Source organism: Saimiri boliviensis, chromosome 17 (genome assembly GCF_048565385.1).
Source record: "Saimiri boliviensis isolate mSaiBol1 chromosome 17, mSaiBol1.pri, whole genome shotgun sequence".
NCBI lineage: Eukaryota > Metazoa > Chordata > Mammalia > Primates > Cebidae > Saimiri > Saimiri boliviensis.
This window is the reverse complement of record NC_133465.1, coordinates 66,517,657-66,536,148: the sequence shown is the minus strand read 5'-3', so window position 1 is coordinate 66,536,148 and position 18,492 is coordinate 66,517,657. Positions and strand designations below refer to the sequence as shown.

The 18,492-nt window shown below is 55.9% G+C and overlaps 1 protein-coding gene across 2 annotated transcripts in view; it reads right to left on the bottom strand.

The window, feature by feature from the left end:
* The window catches only part of MGAT5B (alpha-1,6-mannosylglycoprotein 6-beta-N-acetylglucosaminyltransferase B), an 84,066-nt gene that overhangs the window by 22,313 nt on the left and 43,261 nt on the right, over nt 1–18,492 (bottom strand). For both annotated transcript variants that reach the window (XM_074389005.1, XM_074389004.1), the window contains 2 exons: nt 3,250–3,381; nt 1,647–1,780 (listed from right to left, as the gene is read on the bottom strand). In XM_074389005.1, coding sequence (XP_074245106.1) covers nt 1,647–1,780; nt 3,250–3,381 — 266 coding nt within the window. The remainder of the gene's footprint in view (nt 1–1,646; nt 1,781–3,249; nt 3,382–18,492) is intronic.

The window sequence follows — 18,492 nt, the reverse complement described above, 5'->3', positions numbered from 1 at the left end:
AACTAATTACCCAAGCCTCTCAACTCCATAGCTTTTCCACTTCCACAGCTTTGAGCACCACCATTTCCTCCCCACCTCTATTTCCACTCCCCATTTCCTTTCTCTCCGGAAATCTGCTCCCTGTGTTCACTCTACCCCAAGCTGAGAAGTCTCATACAATCTTGAAAGGGGCCCTGCGGAAGGAGTCTGGTCCCCACTGAGCTGTGTGACCTCAGGCTACACGTTCTCCCTCTCTGAGCCTCAGTTTTCTCATCTGGACTGCATGAGCCCCAGGGGCCTTCTCACTTTCCCAACCTTCTGGGATTCAATGAAGCCGTTGCTTATTTATTCAAAAATCGCATCTGTCCCTAATACATCCCAGAGTCTGGAGAATCAGAAAAAAGAATATGCCAAGCACCCAAAAGAGATGCCACGAATTTGACAGGCTAAATAAAAACCATACGCTTTACTCACAAGCAAGTCCCTCAGGACTCCGCTCAGAGTCTACGTTGCTCTTAATTTAATAGATGCAATCCTAACAAGGGTGCTTATCTAGCTTTCTGGCCCGGAGCCTTCAAAGAGCCACCCTCGAGATGCTGCTGGAGGCAGATGTGCTGACAACAATTAAAAGTGACAGCCGGGAGCCTCCCGACAAGGTGGAAGAGCACGGCGCGGCCAGGCACGAGGAGGAGACACAGCTCCGCACACCTCTGCGTGGGGAAGAGCAGGCCCACACGCCCGGGGGGCAGAGAACTGACCCCCGATTGTCAAGAAAAAGTGAAACTGTTTTCAGGGAGCTGTGTTTCATAGGGTAGGTCAGTGTGTGTATACATTTCAGAGTCTCATTAAAAACAGCTGAAGCCCCGGGCGCGGTGGCTCATGCCCATAATCCCGGCACTTTGGGAGGCCTACAAGGGCAGCTTGCTTGAGCTCTGGAATTCGAGGCCAGCCCAGGCAACATGGTGAAACCCTGTCTCTACAAAAAAATATAAAAATTAGCCAGGGGTGGTGGTGGATGGCTGTAATGCCAGCTACTCGGGAGGCTGAGGCAGAAGGATCACTTGAGCCCAGGAGGTCGAGGCTGCAGTGAGCCGAGGGGATCACATCACTGCACTCCATCCTGGGCAACAGAGCGAGACCTGTCTCAAACGAACAAACAGCTGAAGCCCAGCTCCACTCACGTTCCTTGCCTGGAGCCCTGGGAGCCAAGCCCGCTCCTGCATTTCCAGAACCTTCCAGTTCCTTCTGCATCCCTCTTACTGCATCTGTTCCCTCTGCCTGCCTGTTCTTTCCATCCAGGGAAGTTCTCCAGCCTAATCTGGAATGCCTGTCTTTCTGGAAGGCTGCGGAGCCCCCTGCGTTCTGGAACTGTGTGCTCAACCACCCTCCTGGAGGGTGAAGGCGACACCCATTGGAGTTGGGGAGGTCACCCCACCCCAGACACCTGCTCCATGCTTCCTGCTCCCCAAATAGCACCAGAGGCTTCCTGCCAGGTTCACACGCTTGCAGAGCGGGAGAAGGCGATGCTTCGTGGGTCCCACCAACCCCACTGGCCGGAGAAGGAAAGAGAGGGAGAAGCAAGACCCTGACCGCCTCTCGTGTCACCTCTGAGAACCACGAGGAGGACCCCTTGACCCCGACCCCAGCCCCGCCCTGTGGGCACTCACGGAACATGGTCATGAACTGCTTGGGGTTGAGGTTCCAGTAGCCCCAGTTGGTCCGGTAGCCGTGCAGCGTGGCGTACGCCTCGTGGTTGTAAGCGGGTTCCGTCCCGAAGGTATCGATGACCCTGATTCGGCACCTGCCCCACCCCGGGGACCAAGAACCAGGGTCGGCAACCTCCCTGCGTGTCCCTGGGCTGGAGCTGCCCCAGCCACGAGCGCTGCCGCCAGCCAGTGGCTGGGTCAGAGTAGCGCAGTGTGTATTAGCACTTGGGCTCAGACACCGCCTCGCTGTGTGACCACAGGCAAGTGCCTTCTCCTCTCTGCGCTGCCCCATCTGTCAGGTGGGAAAAACAACAGCCCAGTTGTCTCAGGGTTGTAGGGAAGCTCCTGGCCCATGGTCCGGGTTAGTACTCAGGAACTGTAGCCGTTACTGCCACCCAGAAGGGAGGCACTGCTTGGAGAGGGGGGTCCCCCTCTGTAGTGCCCAGGGTCATCTATACAATTTGCCCCTGCCTGGGTAGGGAGTCCATAGCCCCTCTCCTCGGGAGCCTGACAGCCCTGGATGTGCCCGGCCTAGAGGGCCAGGATGCAACAGGCAGGGTCCCCCCACTGTGCACGGGCTGTCTTTGGGAGGGCAGCGCCTCTGAGCCTCCTCTGCAAGGCTCGTCCCTGCAGGGGTAGACCGTGCAGCTGGGCAGAGGCTGTGCCCCACAGCGTCCTTCTCCCTCTGCTGCCTCCAGGGTTGGAGGCCCAAGTTCAAAACCCAGAGAGGCCTTGTCCCTGTGGATCAGCCAACCACAGGGCCAGACGAACTCCAAGGCCACTCTAAATGGGCTAGAACGCCAGAGCCCTCTGCCTCCGCCCACTCTACGCCCTGGAAGAGGCACCCGGAAAAAGGCACTAAGACTCAGAGGCCCTGCAAGGAGCTCCTCACCCCAGCGTCCTTCCTGGTGATGCAGAATTGTCTGCAGAGTGCTGAGGTCGGCACTGTTCCCCTAGGGGAAGGGCCCGGGTGGGAGAGAGAGTGCCGAGTGCATAGAGAACTCGCATTAATAATAAAAGCAATAACACTGCCTGTCACTTTCTTCCCTAATAAAATCATGTGGGATCGTCAGTGGGACTGGAGCACACGTAATAAATAGCAGGGCTCTCTGTGCCAAATGAAGCCCCACATCCCGCTGGCTGCAGTGAGACAGGGAGCAATGGCCCTGGCCTTCCTCCAGACGGAGATGGGGTGGGATGGAGGAGGGGAGGGGAGTGCTGGGCAACCCTCCCCACCCCGCGGTCCCCACAGCAGGGTCACAGCCCTGGTTACTGTCCTGTTCCCTTATACCCCTCTCTCCAGTTCCTCGGCCCCACTCCACGTGGATTACCCTGGACCCCTGCCCCCTACCTCCATGCAGCAGAGGCTCGATGGAGCACCTCCCTGGGCTGGGAGGCAGACATGGAAGTGGCAGGGGAGGGGAAGGGCAGAGGGCAGAATGCAGGACAGTATGTTCTCCCCCTTGGGCCCAGCTGGCAGAGTGGGGACGTGGGGGCAGGCATGAAGGAGGAGCCTTCTCCCTGGCATGCGGACCACGTTACCACCCTCCGGCCACGCTCTCACCGGTACTTCTTGAAGGAGAGTCCCATGTGCTGCTTCATCTGCTGCAGGCCATGGTAGTCGGTGTAGATGAGGTCAAAGGGCAGGGGTATGGTGAGAGGGCAGCTCCCCCGGCCTGGCGGCACCCCTAAGTTACTGAGAGAAGAGCCCTTCAGAGTCTGGGCTCCAAGAAACCCACCTGCCCAACCAACTGCCCCAGTTCCTTATAGCCCAGGATGAACTGTAAAAGTACAGAGAGCTGAGCACAGACTCTCAGAAAGGAAGTGAGCAGGATGGCCCTGGACAGTGGTGTAGGTTTCTCACTGCACAAGGCAATCCAGGGAGGGGCAGGTAGGGCTGAGGTCAGCATGGGCTCCCATGAACCCAGCCTGGGTGACCTGCCAGGAGGAAGGGGCAACTTTTGTCATGTAGCCACAGATGTGCTCCCACAGGGCTGTGGCTGCCTGGAGAGGGAGCTTTTCTCTAACTTTCACAAAGGCCGTGGATGCTGCTGCAGTCCTCAGTGTGGCTCCACGTTTGCCTGGACCGAAGGGCCCCAAACCTCCCGCCTCAGAAGAGTGCAGTCTTACAGTGCTGACTGAGCTCCTGGCACCCAGGGCCAGCTGAGGCCACGAGCTCCTCCAAGCCACTGGTCACCTGTTCCCCACTCTGGGGACCGCACAGGCTCGGAGTCTTGGACTGGACCAGGGGATCTGCCTGCCCCTTCCTGCCGGGTCCCTTACACACAGGTTTTCATCTGGGACAAGGTTGCCTCTGGTAACCTGGAAGCAGCAGCTCAGCCAGAGGACGGGTGGTGCCCTTCTGCCATCTGGCACCCCGTCCGGCTGGAGCTGCTGGGTCATCTCCCTCTGCTGGACCTCCCCAGGCCCCCGGTTCCAGGGGCATGAACAGGGATGTGGAAGGGCGTGACCACACCCCATGGCTTCCTCCAGAATCACTACATCTGCTCAGCCCACCTCCCTGGAGAAGGGCTCGAAGACCCTGTCCCAGCAACCACAGCTGCCAACTTAAACTCCTCTCCCCACAAACCCCCTGCCAGCGTCCATACAAGTCAGCTCCTCCCACCAGGAGCCCCTGTTTATTCCAACCCCACAACCTCGGCTCCTCCCCTGCAGGGGATGACAAGGCATTCGCTCTCGTTTGTTCAGTTAGGTCTGTGCTGAGCCCCTGAGTCAGGGGGGACACGCCGTCCTCTGCAGAGATGGTCCCTCCACATTCCCTTCCCCACTCCACCAGAGGACGACAGCCGGGGGCTCCGTATGCTTGCAGAACCCAGTCAGGTGCCAGCTCCCCAAACACCCCCTCCCCACAGTGTCCTCAGGATAATTCTCTTTAACAAATGTTTCTCGAGCGCATGTCAGGTGCCAGGCCCTGTGTCCACATCAGAGACAATGTAGGACCTGGCCCCAGCCCCAGGAGCATGAGCCATGTGAGGCATGTATACCTGGGGGTGCTGGAGCAGAGATCTGAACAGCATGTGCTGAGGCCCAGGGGAGGCGTCCTGAGGAGGGGCCCATCGGTGGAGGGACAGGCAGAGGGGGTTGCCCAAGCAGAGAAGACCACGTGCCCTGTCTTCCTTTTCCTCTCTCAACAGCTCTTGGTGGGCATGACACCTCATGGGGCTGGATGTGAGCATCCTTTGCTCCCGACCCAGATGGTGAAGCAGTCAGGCTGTGGAGCCCCATCTCCCGGGGACACCCACCTACCCAGGATTTGGGGTTCAGCTGCCAGCTCTGCAAGAGGCCCAAGACACCTAAGGGGCACCTTCGGGGACCCACGTGATAAGCAGAGTCAGGCCGGGGAGGTGATGAGCTTTAACAAGGTCACCTGCTCATTAACGGCAAGGGGCCAGGATTGATCAGTTTCCTAGGCTTTGCCTGGGCTCCTTGAAACCATTCAGGCCAGGTGGAAAAGTACTGGCCCCAAAGGCTCATGCTCACTTCGTGCCTGCTCAGAAGCTCAGGGAGGGCACTGTGCACCCCACCCCATTAGCACACCGTCCAACGTGGTGCCCTGTCAATGATGTTTCTGGTCACCTGCCGGCAGCGCTGTGATGGAAAGAGGTGGGGAGTAGCGGCCAGCACAGGGACTAAGCCATCAGAGGTCAGCCTTGCCCTGCAGAGAAGGGCGGCAAGAGGGGAGGGGCTTTCTCTGGGCCTTGCTCCCCACTCCAGCTGCTGCCCCCACCAGCCTCCTGAGCTGTTCCCCCACTGGCTTCCCCACCATGACAGAACCCTTGCTGCTGAGTGTGAGAGGGTGGTTCAAAAACTTAATAACTGTTTCCTCCCCATTTCTTATTTACAAACTTAAAAATGGCCCATGGCTCCTCCCCCATCCCTCTAACCTTCCTTTCCAACCCAGACAGCACGCCACACGGGACTCTGATCCAGGGCTTCTAAAGCAGAGCCTGCCTCTTCAGCTTTTTTGTGGAAATACCCAGAAAGCAAAGGAGAAGGAGCACAGACCCCAGGGGTCTGGAGCCTTCCCAGGGAGAAGCTCCCACAACCTGGAGACTTCATGAAATATTTGGTGATACGTTCAAGTGTCCAACAAATTCTGCATTCTACCCCGTTGTTTTCTTTGAAGCATGGACTTTCTCACTCCCAAAACGCCTCCAGTAAAACGGATGCCCCAGAAAGCAGCTTTACTTTTTTGCCCTGGGGCTCCAGAAGTCCTCTCTTCCTCACCTCCCCGACCCAATTGAGAACCACACACAAAAGGACAGAAAGATGCTCCCTCTATCCCCTTCCTTGCAGAAACCAGGAAGGGGGTGGCTGCTCCTCCCACATGGAATCTGGGTCTAGTAAAATTAAGACAATCCTGAGAATACAAACCGTAGGTGGGTCTAGAAGCTGCTACCTGCGCTAGGAACCTGGCTGCCTTCCCTATGGACCTCGGGTTGTCTGGAGGCAGCATCTTCTCTCTCTGTCCCGGGAGCTTCCTTTTGTCACCTCGTTACTGACCACACCCCAACCCTAGCCCCAGACACCAGGGCCACTGAGAGGACAGAGGGGTTAGAGCATGTCACAGCCCTCTCCTGGGAGACCTCCACGCTGCTGTCCATATATATATATATATATATATATATATATATATATATACATATATATATATAATTTTTTTTTTAAGAGATGGGGTTTCTTCATGTTGGCCAGGCTGGTTTCGAACTCCTGACTTCAGGTAATCCGCCCACCTCGGCCTCCCAAAGTGCTGGGATTACAGGCGTGAGCCACCACGCCCAGCCCACACTGCTGTTCTAAGGCAAATCCATCATCCTCACCATCTTCAAGGTTACCATTTTTGACTCAGGTACCATTCTACGTGCTTTCAACTTATTAAAATCATCATCTCCTTTCATCTTGGCAACTACCCTACCAGATCGGACCCATTCTCATTCTGTTCCCATCTTTACAGATTAGGAAACAGAGAAGCTGAGTAACTTACCCAAGGTCACACAGCCAGGAAGGAGCAGAGCTGGGATCAGAGTCTTTCTACAGTGGAAACTTGGTCACGTCTCCCCGGGGTCTTGACCCTTTCCGAGGCTTCCCACTGTCTCTGAGCCAGGACTTCGAGGGCGCTTCCCCCCCCGCAACCACTGTGGGGTTAGTAACTGCTGCAGCGCCTGCACCACGCCCGGTGCCCCTCAGGGTCTGCAGCAGCCTCTCCAGCACAGGCTCACTGGGTGTTTGTGGACGGAGCGGGGGAGTGGGCGGAAGGTGGACCCCCGCTGAGTCCCACCTTGTGCAGGGACCACGTGGGCAGTTAGGCCTCACCCCATGAAGCACCAACCCTAAATCTTGGCACCCAGATCCAGAGCCGGGCAGGAGCAGGGGCACCTTTCTGGGCAACGGCATCCTCCGTGCACACCCCCACTCAATGTGAAGTCAAAGTCTTGACTAAACCAGAAAAAAAGGAGGAATGTAAAGGGATGGGGGAGAAGGAATCTACAGTGAGACAGTGGCTGTCGCCAGCACGCGACTAAGTGAGACCAGACACGTCCTGTACCTGTCACACGTGAGGCCAGGTGCCGCAGAAATTTCAAAGTGGTCCTGGCCAAACCCTCCCCTCTGATCTGACCAAGGTTGTCTTGCGACAGCGCCCTGCCTTCACAGAAACTGTTCCCCGGGCCTAGAAGACTCTTCTCACCTCCACATGCTTAACTCAAACATCGCCTCCTCCAGGAAGCCTTGCCTGAGACCCCCTCCCGCTATGCTCCCTTCACACCTGGGATACACCTAGCGAATGTCCCAAGTCACCTCTTCCCACCTGGAGGCCCCTTTGAGGGCAGGTCAGGTCATCTTTAAAATTTAGGACCAGGGCCGGGCATGGTGGTTCAGGCCTGTCATCCCAGAACTTTGGGAGGCCGAGGCGGGTGGATCACGAGGTCAGGAGCTCAAGATCAGCCTGGCCAAGATGGTGAAACCTCGTCTCTAATAAAAATACAAAAATTAGCCAGGTGTGGTGGTGGGCGCCTGTAATCCCAGTTACTCAGGAGGCTGAGGAAGGAGAATTGCTTGAACCCGGGTGGTGGAGGTTGCAGTGAGCCGAGATCGCACCACTGCACTCTAGGCCTGGCAACAATGTGAGACTCTATCTCAAAAAAAAAAAAAAAATCAGGACCAGGGACAGGACCTGACCCAATCAAGGTGTGCTGTGTTCATGAAGGAATATACGAAGTCGTCAATGAGATGAGCCCCTCAGGAGGAATCGGTTTAAATGTTTAACAGCTAGCCAAGAAAAGCCTCTCTGGAGAGAGAATGTGGGTGAGTGAGGGACTCAAGGGTGAAGGTGCCTTGGTCACTGGCCTATAGGTCTGGACCCGAGCCCAGTGGCCCTCCACACGGCTCGAAGGACATCACAGCAGGGAAGGAGAGGAGGGAGACGAATCGGCCCAGCGGCAGCAACATCCCTTACCAGGAGCAGTTAAGGGGAAGCCCACCTGACCCCAGCCCTGGAAAACAAGGATTTTCCACTGAAGGGCAGGACGTCCCTGGAGGTGTCTGCAGCGGCCTCATCACTCTTGTCAGAAGAAACCTGAGCTTTGCCCCCTGGAGAGCAGAGAGGTCAGCTGTGGGGTGAGGAGGCTGTGGTTTTATCACGTGTCATTTAAGTTTACTTTTATGGGCAATTTTACGCTAAGTGATAGGCTGGAGCAGTGACATGAATTGAAAACGCTGTCCCCTGACAACCTTCAACCAAAGGTGCCCGGGAGCCTGGGCTGTACATTTCCACCTCTTCTGCCGAGTCCGCAAAACGCTCCTTCCTGTCCAGACGTTCCCGCACCTCTGAGGTCAAGTCCTCATTCCTCTTGGACTCTCAGTCCACGGCGGGGTCCAGAGGACGCTTTGGCAGCCCCCACAGATGGAGGGTGCCGGGGGAGGACCTCAGGGGCAGAAGGAACTTGAAACATATCTGCTGTGTACCCCCGTCTGCCCACAGCCAATAGCCGGTGCTTGGGAAGGACGGGGAAGATTGCATGGAGCTGCCAAACTGGCTGGTGAGAATGTATGACTGCGTGTCCCCAGGCCAGGTGAATAGGAGTCTAAATCCCAAGATGAAAGGGGTGGGGGTAGGGTGGTCCGGAGCATTTCTGCAGGTCGCCTGGTTAGAGTCGGCCCTTGCACTGTGCACAAATTAATCCATCCAAAAAAGCTACCCTCTCCCAGGAGGAAGGAATGGGAAATTAGTGCTTCACGGGTGCAGAGCTTCAGTTTTGCAAGAAGAGATCTGGAGGTGGATGGCAGTGATGGTTGCACAATAATGTGAATGTGCTTTGCCACTGAACTGTGTACTTAAAAGTGGTTACAGCAGCACATTTTATGTTATGTGCATCTTACTCTAATTTTGTAAAAAGCCAGCCCGGCACAGTGGCTCACGCCTCACATCCCAGCACTTTGGGTGGCCTAGGTGGGAGGGTTGCTTGAGTCCAGCAGTTTGAGACCAGCCCGGACGACATGGAAAAACTCCTTCTCTACCAAAAATACAAAAAATCAGCCAGGTGTGGTGGCATGTGCCTGTCACTCCAGCTACTCAGGAGGCTGGGGTGGGAGAATCGTTTGAACCCAGGATGTTGAGGCTGTAATGAGCTAGGATCACACCATTGTATTCTAGCTTGGGCAACAGAGTGCGTGAGACCCAGTCTTAAAAATAAGAATCATTTTAAAATAATTTTTAAAAGTCAACCCATCCACATTCCTGGCTCCCGTGCCAAGCACGCTGCCTCCCAGAGGGGCTGAGACCCCATCTTCTCCGGCTGTCACGTACCCCACCTGCCCGGGACTCCCAGTTGGCCACTAGCAACACAGGGTCTTAGTAAATACCCAGGGAAGGCCTGGCTCAGGCACCCTTTGCTAAAAGATCAAAGAGGAGGACGGGGAGATGGGCTGAGGGAGGAGAAAAATAAACCACTCAACAGAAGAAACCCTCAGCTAGGAATTCTAATGCTGGATTCTGGGGCAAGGAAAGATATTCCCGGGCAGGAGCTCCAGCAGGCATTTGCTGGGTAGCCTTGCGCAAGCCACCACATCGCTCTGGGGTCCGCCTCCACATGTGGGACACGTGCTCGGGCGAATCTCCACGGTCTCTTCTAAGCTAAAAATTCTCTGGTTTTATTTCTCTCCGTGCCTTTGGTCTGTGGCTAGAAATAATCTCTCCAGGTAGTGCTCACATTCTGGAACAAACTATTCTCTCTCTTCTCTGTGTGGGAGGGACCTAATTAAAAAGAATCCTTGCGAAGTGCTCAGAGATCTTTGGCTCCAGGGGCTGAAGTGCAGGCAGGATCGACAGCCTCACTGGGTGCCTCTCAAGGGGAACACACAGTCGGGGCAGCCTGGGACCTTCTGTTTCCCAGAGCCCTGAAATCCTCCAAGCCTGACTAGTGCCATTTCCTGAGCGTCATGGGCAGCCCCCCACCCCAGGATGGCCCATTACCAGAGCAGGATACTGTCTGGTCCCTAGAGTGCCAGGGGACAGAAAGAAGCAGCCCAGAGGTTGAACTGGCATCTAATGAGCTGCTTTAGGGGTTACTATCACTAATGAGGAAAGAATTATACCATCCTGTAGCATTTTCTTCCTCTCCAGGATGGACTGACCTCTCGGTACCCATAGAAGCAGCCCAGAGTTGCTTTATGGAGCTGTTGGGATGGGCCTGCCCTCAGCTCTCACCTCCTGAAAAGGCAGATGCTCTTGAACCTCCCCAGCACATACCCTGTGCCCTGGAGGGTTCAGGGCCACAGCTGAGAACTGCCAGGCCCCCTTGGGGTCCGTGGCTCAGAGGAAAAGGGAGTCGAAAGGCAGATGGGGGCACAGTCCGGGTGCTCCTTAGCTGAAACCACCACAAAGCATGGGGGCAAGGGGCGGGGCGCAAGGCGTTGGCGGGGGTGCCTCTGAAAAGGAAACAGCGTATCATCGACACTGCAGACCCAACGTGGGGCTGGTGTCCAAAGCTGGCACTTTCTCCCCACCGCGTTCTTTCCTAGTAAGCAAACTCGGGGCTAAGAATAGGGCCGCGCTCCCAGGAGAGCTGAAGGAAGCCGCACACTCATCCCCCACTCCGGCTGCCAGCACCGCTTCGGGAAGAGGAACGAACGGGCACGGGAACTCGGCCCTCCGGCTGCTCCCAGTCCTCCTCCTTTCAGACAGGCCTCAGTTTATACAACAAATGCCTGTAAATGCTGAGCCCGAACCCAGGTCTTCTCATCCAGGCTTTAGCTCCCGGTGCCCAGGCCACCCCGAGGGTCCCTCTATTTGCTCTGGGTTAGGGCCTGGGCGTTGGGAATTATATTCAGTTCCTCTGGTGATTCTTGTGTGCCAGCGGCTCTTGCTACCCTATCGGGTTCCACCAACCTTTGCTGAGAACCAACCCATGCAGGGGCCTTGGGGTAGGAATCTGCTGTCAATCCCACTATCACGGTCTCTGAGGGAGGTGAGGGCCGAAAGCTAAGATGCAACCGCTTTGTCCCTGATTCAGATATCGATACCGAGGGCCCCAGCTCCGCTCCAGAGCTGCTGAGGAAAAAGCAGTCTGGCTCCCAGGAAAATGTATTCCTGTGATCAAAGCCACTCCGGTTTGAGGGGCAGGCGGTGATATAGCATGGTGCTTTTGCAATCCTAAATATCTCTTAATGGAGTCACTTATGACAAGTGACTCAGCCCACAGTGAAAGTGCTGACCCTTCAAAGTGATAAACAGATGTATGCTGGACTGGGATGGCAAGATGACACCTGCTGTGGAAAGGCACCCCCAAGACCCAACAGGAAAGTGAAGCCAGAGGCAGCTGAGAAATGGCCACGGACAGCCCTGCAGAGGCCGGAGACACGGCAAAGGAACTGACTTCAGAGGAACTGACTTCCGAGGGATGTTCGGACGTGCCTGGCTCATCGGTCAGCACACTCGACTCCCGGGCCACGTGCCCGCGTGTGCTGAGTGTACTTGCAATGATGGCTGATGTGTGAAATCCTCGCACTAAACCCAGACTGGAGGCATTTAATTGGCCGCTGAGTCATAGTGCAACCTCCCACCTGGTGTTGGACCCAGCGCCGCTAGGGTGACTCAAACCTGACACTGCAGTTGGAGGAGCGCTAGGGGGTTATCCGTACCATCCTGTGCTTCTGCCAGCTTCACCCAGAATAAAAAGGCCCCAGACCAGCCCTGGCCTTCGTTTCCAAGTGGCAGGAGCACTTGAGTTTGACCCTTCCTGTGGGTGGCTCCTCCCAGTCTCCCTGACAGGCAGTTCCCAAAGCCCGCCCACTGCCACCTTCCTCCTCTCCAGCCACCATCTGACAAGACGCTCTCTTGGTCTGTCGTTGGTGGAGGGAGGACACTGGTCCCCCTCTTCTTTCCCGAGAACCCGCCCCCACCGAGATTCACAGAGGCCCTGGTGCCTCCTCCCCAGGGATGAATCTTCCCTCCTTCAGGAGCACCCAGACGCCAGCCCTTCTCCTCCTGTGTTTCTCTTTTGAATTTTTTCTTGTAAAGATGAGGTTTCACTCGCCCAGGTGGGTCTTGAACTCCTAGGCTCAAGGGATCCACCTGTAATCCCAGCCTCCCAAGGTGCTGGGGTTACAGGTATGAGCAGAGGGCCCAGCCTTTCTCATTTCTTATCTCCCCACGTTCTCCCCACTCCGCTTGGGTTGCATGGACCTCTCATGAGAGCCAGCGCCATCCTTCCCATGAGTGTTCCCTTGCAGCCCTCCCAAATTGGGCCAGGCCAGAGCTGGGAAACGTGACACAGCACTGCCTCCACTAGTCCTGCTTATTGTCAATGTCAGACTTGGCCGGGGGCCTCGACTTGCAAGAAACAGACTCCCTGTGGCACCAGCACAGCGTCGAAAGTGAGGGGAGAGGAGGCCCTTGCAAGGAGGGGCTCTCCTGGATCTCCAGGAGGGATGAAGGGTAGGGGTCAGGGCAGCCCCAGACCCCAGCAGCAGAAGCCCCCAACCTTCCATAAGAACTGGCCAGACTGAATGTGACCCCACCACAGTTGGCATGCCGGCGCCTGCTCCCTCTGTCCCCTTGCCTGCTGTCTAGGTCTCCTGCCACCCAGGTCTGAATTTCCCGGGGAAAGGTTCTGACCACCTTTGGGTTGGGTGTCCGGCTGCCAGTGTCTCAACTGGGATGCGTGGTTCCTGCACTCACTCCCCGCTCAGCCAGGAGATGAAAATGCCTCTTTGAAACTGAAGGAAGGGGAAGGAAAACGGAGACCTGAGAGGGGCCGGGGGATTTTCAGTGTGACGTCATCACTGGCCTCTCGTGCCTCCTCCTGGAACGGGGAGGAGGATGCAGGCCAGCCACCGTTCACGTCTAGGTGCCGACACGGGGTTCTTCCCTCCCTTTGTCTAAGCTGTGTGCTTACAAGGTGTAAAATATTTCAAGCATCCAGAGAATTATAGAAAATAATATAATGCTCCAGTGCTCCCACTTCCCAGCCTTGTCAAGCCTTAACGTGTGTCCATATTTGCTTGAAATCCTTTTTGTCTTGAGGAATAACATGTCACAGCCCTGGTGGAGCCCGAGGGTTGTTTTCCAGTCTTGTCTCCTGCTCCCGCTTTGTCACCCAGGCTGGAGCACAGTAGCACAATCATGGCTGACTGCAGCCTCAAACCCCCAGGCTCAAGTGATCCTCCTGCCTCAGTCGCCCGGTAGCTGGGACCACAGGCACACTCGGCTAATTTTTCTGTTTTTGGTCAAGACCAGGTCTCACTATCTTGTCCAGGCGGGTCTCGAACCCCTCCCACCGTGGCCTCCCACCATGCTGGGATTACAGAAGGAGCCGCCCCACCCAGCCCCATGTGACCAAATTCTTTGGACATTTTCAGTCTCCTTCTTACTTGGCTTTTCAATGAGCCATGTGTTGCTGGCCACACCATCCTTCTAGAAGCATCTTCTCTTGGGCACCCGTGACTCCACATCTGGCCTGCTCTTGGCTACTCCTTCTCAGTCTCCTTTGCCTGTAAGAGGCCTTTCTGTGCTGATATTTCCCAAGTCTGTGCCCTCAAGCCTGTTTTCCCTTCCCTTGGCAACTTCATCCACACCGTGTTGAAGCACTCTGGACGGCCAAGACTGACTCCATGCCACACCTCCCCTGGGCCTGCCACCCAGTGGCCTCCATGGGGCACCTCTGTTTCACGTGTGTGCCCCAAACCCAGTTCTTCTCTCCTCCCCCCTCAGAGGAGGGCAGCAGCCTCCCACTGGAGCTGGTTTGAGCTGCCCAGCTCAGCTGGTTCTGGTCACTTCAAGCTGGTTTCCAGCAGCTGGGCCCAGTTTGCATTGGTTCAGACCAGTCTGTGCCAGTCATACCCAGATCTGACCTCTGGATCAGATATCCAGTCATATCCAGATCTAAGACCTGCCTCAGCTGGTCACAGTGGACTGTGCAAGAGGAAGCACCTTCGTCCCCACCTTCGTCATTCTCTGGGGACCCTCCCCAGCCTTTCCTCTGGGCCCCAGGCCCCAGGCAGGAGGCGGCTTTCCAGCCTGGCTGTGTGCTTGACAGCCAGGAGTTGTCCCTCCTAGTCCTCCTTATTTAAACATTCTCTTCTCAAGCTTTCATCATTTCCCAGTTAAGTCAACTAATTTTCTACTAAACCCAATTTCACTCATGGATGGAGGAAGAGCTCAGTCATTTTTTCCTCATGCCATGTACTATTAATGATGCTTGAAATTATGCAAATAAAATTGATGAGCACAGCTGATTCTGGGAAAGCAGGAACGGAAAGGCTTAACTTTCAGACACCCACCCTGGACCTGCGCACACACCAGGTTGTCTCAGGAAGCCGCAGCCGGGCGGGCACCGGGGTCTGACATCCCCTTCCCTCCGCCACCTCGGGGGCACGGGCGGGGACCGCTGACATTGCCTGGCTGCAGTCTCATCACAGAGCCCACGGCTCCCTCGTGCCACCTCCCTCATCTTGCAGCAGCAAAGCCACATGTGGATCCTGCCCGTGGCCCCAAACGTCACTCCAGTGAGCCGGTTAATTAAAACACCGAAACCCGAGGTATGGAGCGGGGCCGGCTCATCCGTCCAGCCCTGTGCTCCGTCAGTGGCCAGGACATCTGCCGTGAACATCTGTGAATAAACTACAACAAACGTACAGGCCGTGTCTTTGTCCCACCGCCTCCCACACGGGTCGTTTCGCCAGCCAAGGGAGACGTTTCTGTCGCAGAAGCCAAGCCGAGACACTCGGAATTCAGATTACCTTCACGTCCTGTTGACCTGTTTTCAAATTAACCTGGCGCTGCTCCCACAGAACGGCTCCCAGCTCTGAGAAGGACCTGGGTGCTTCTGCCTCTCCCTGAGGGGTTCTCGGGTACTCGGTGGGAACTCTGCCCAGGGCCCTGTCCAGGCTCCAACGCTTGCATCTTATTATGGGTCTACATTCTGTCTCCACCCCCAAATTAACATATTGAAGTCCCAACCCCCAATTCTTCAGGCTATGACCTTATTTGGAGTTGGGGTCCTGACAGAGGTAACTGAGTTAACATGAGGGCATCAGGGTGGGCCCTAATCCAATAGATCCTTATAGGAGGGGGAAATTCAGACACAGACACACTCCCAGGGAGGCCACCAGGCAAAGGCAGAGATAATAGTACAAGTGCAGCTACAGGACAAGGGCCACCAAGTTCAGGAAACCACCAGGCGCCCAGAGAGAAGCCTGGGGCAGAGACTCCCCAGCAGCCTCGGGAGGCCCCAGCCCCGCCAGCACCTCGCTCCTGGGGATTCAGTTCATTTATTCCTGCTGTGTATTACGGCAGCTCAGGAGGCTCATGCGCATCTCAAGCTGTGTCGACATCTCTGCTGTGAGGAAAGGCCTGCATCTATGTATCAGAGAGGCCCTGGCAGGGAATGTGCTTAGGAGCTCACAGCTCTGCCTACACCCTGGCCTCACATCTGCCACTGACCCCTCCAACTAGGGAACCAATGCAATGCCCCCACTTTACAAAAGAAGAAGGAAGAAAGTACATCCAAGAAAGGGCGTGGCACAAAGTACAATCCAGGCCAGCAGGCTCGCCCCCACCCCCGATGCCCTGCGCAGGATGCCAGAGGCCCCACCATCTGGGCCACCTCCACGGGGTGCCTCTGTGGCCTGACCCCAGCCCCAACTAGGCTACACTATGGCAACCAGGAGTATCCTGGGTGCTCTGAGGGGTGCAGAGGGTCCTCCCATTCGTTCTACATCTCTTCAAGGGCCCTGGGCCTGGGCCCTAATCCCATCCCCCATGACTGCAGTGGGGACACAGGCGAGGCCTTTTGAAGGAGCCATGCATTCCACAGTGTCCCAGCCCCACCGCCACCCATTCTGTGTACCGGGGTGAGGGGCTTAGAAAAGCCACAGCCTCGGGCTTTTCCACTTCTCGGCCTTTGGTGCCTATTAGAGTCACTGGAGCTGAAACTTGTTACCTGGGCCCCCATCCCAGATGGATGAAGTCAGAGATGCCTAGAGCAGGGTCCAAACACTGGTAAGTTTCCAAAGCACTTCGGGTGGTTTTGCTGCAGCCAGGGTTAAGAACCCCCACCCTGAATATACTTCAACCACAGCAGAGGCTGTGAATTTTGTAGGCATAACTGGGGAATTCTCCTGGGGAAGGCGGTTTTGTTTTTATTTTTATTCTTTCAGTTGTTTTTAAATTGTATTTGGTAACGGATTTAGAAATCACCTTCCTAAGGAGATCCCCTGAGGTAGTTGAGCTGTTTACATCATTCTGCCCTGTCTGAGCAGGATTGTTAATTCACACATACACCCACAGGGGAACAAGGGCCATGGCATCTAAGCGCAGCCCTGGGCCTGCCCATTTCACAAACTGCAAACCAGAGGTGGGGCACCCTCTCCCCGGAGCACCTTCTGGTCTGCAAGAGCCTGACAGGAAGTGACGTCTTGCTTGGTAGAAGACAGTGAATCTCTGTGGTGTGTGGACGTGCGTGTGTGAGCATGTGTGTGCAAGAGGGTGTGCATGTGTGTATGTATAGGCACACCATGTCTGCACGTGCAGGAGCATGCATTTGCACGCGTATATGTGGGGTGCGTGCAGATTCAGGTGTGTGGGTGGGCGTGCGTGCGTGGGTGCAAAGGCTGAATATGTGTACATGAGTGTGTATGTGAGTGGGTGAGTATGCATGTGTGCACACATGTGAATGGATGTTCATGTATGTGTGCATGTGGGTCTCTATGTGTGCATGTCTGAGGGCATATGAATAGTGAAGGACAAGGCAGCAGAGGGGCACTTCCTGATCTTGTCACTTTTTAGCAGGGCCTCACTTTCAGGTCCTCCCAAGTGCAACCACCCCCATTGTCCCCGCTCTGGCCCCGAGATGGGTGTTGGCCACTGTGCTGACCATAGGCTCAGTGCCGGGCCCAGGGGAGAGACCAGAAGAGGAAACAGCTCTGGGGAGGTAAGAGCTCCAGGTAAAGTGAGAGAGCGGAAACCCACATGTGCAGAGATGCAAAACAATTGAGTTCCATTCCCATCTCTCAAGGAGACTTGTCAGACATCTGCCTTTCTTATGGAAAGATGATTCTGTATGTGTGGTGTTGGGCTGTCGTGAATGCATAGGAGACGCCTTCCCATTCCTTGAGAGCAGTAAAGAAAGGATGTCTCACCTCTCCCCAGGTCTTGCACAGTCAGAAGGAAGGACCTGGGCTGAATGCTTGTGGTAAGCATGACTTCATCTAACCTTGAGGTGAGGCAAGGTGTCAGTGATCCCGACACATATGTGCACACATGTGCTCGATATGCACATGTATGCATATGTGCATGCAGAGACTGCATGAGTGCATACACACACATGTGCATGCATGTATGTGCCATGCTCACAAGGGACTCTGTGTGACAGAGCCTAAGATGCAAGGCTGCAGACAGCCCCCACCCCAGAACTCTTCCCAGTACACCCTGGGGTCTCTGGCAAACCAGGCATCAAGGGCCACTAGACCCTTATTTGCTACTCTGCTGAGGCGGGTCTGGTCCATGGTCAGCCACCGTCACTGGCTGTACCACTCACAAGTTGCTCAAGACCTCCTTAGCTTCCCCCAACCCAGGTCCCTTCTCTTCTCCCTCCTCCTCAGCCCTGCCCGTTCTGACTTCCCTGTGGGAAGTTTCCAAGCCAGGAAAAGATCACCTTTCTTCATAATTTGCAAATGTGAGCTGCCTCTGCAGCCTTCTGCTCCACAGACAGCATCGATGCATCTTCAGGCTCTCTGTTCAGAGGGAGCCGGGGGTGGACAGTTTCGTGTGCAGCAGTGGGTGCGGGAGGGCAAGTGGGCCCCACACCTTGGCTCTGGAGTGGCCTGCACAGTGCAGACAGCTAGATCTGACAACAAGATGTCACCAGGGTGAGAGCCAACGTGAGGGACGTGCTGTTTCCCTCTCGCAGCACCGGGAGTCTGTTTGTGAGTTCAGCACTAACACTCAGGGACAGCTCCCAGCCGGGTTCCCTGCAGCTCCAGGTCCTGCTGTTTCAAGGTGGGTACTTCCGGCTTCAGAGCCCGCCCCCAACCTGGACTGTGCACTGCCTCTTCAGTCCCTGGCGCCAACCTGCCTCTGCCCCATATCCTCACTTACATGTGCTGTTCCTTTCTGGAGACACTCTGCACCTCCCAAGTGCAGACGCCCCATTGCCCCTGCCCTGGCCTTGAGACGGGTGTTGGCAGCTGGGCTGAGCACAGGCTCAGTGCTGGTCCCAGGGGAGAGATCAGAGGAGGAAGCAGAGCTCTGGGCAGGTAAGAGCTCAGGGTAAGCAGAGCTCTGGGCAGG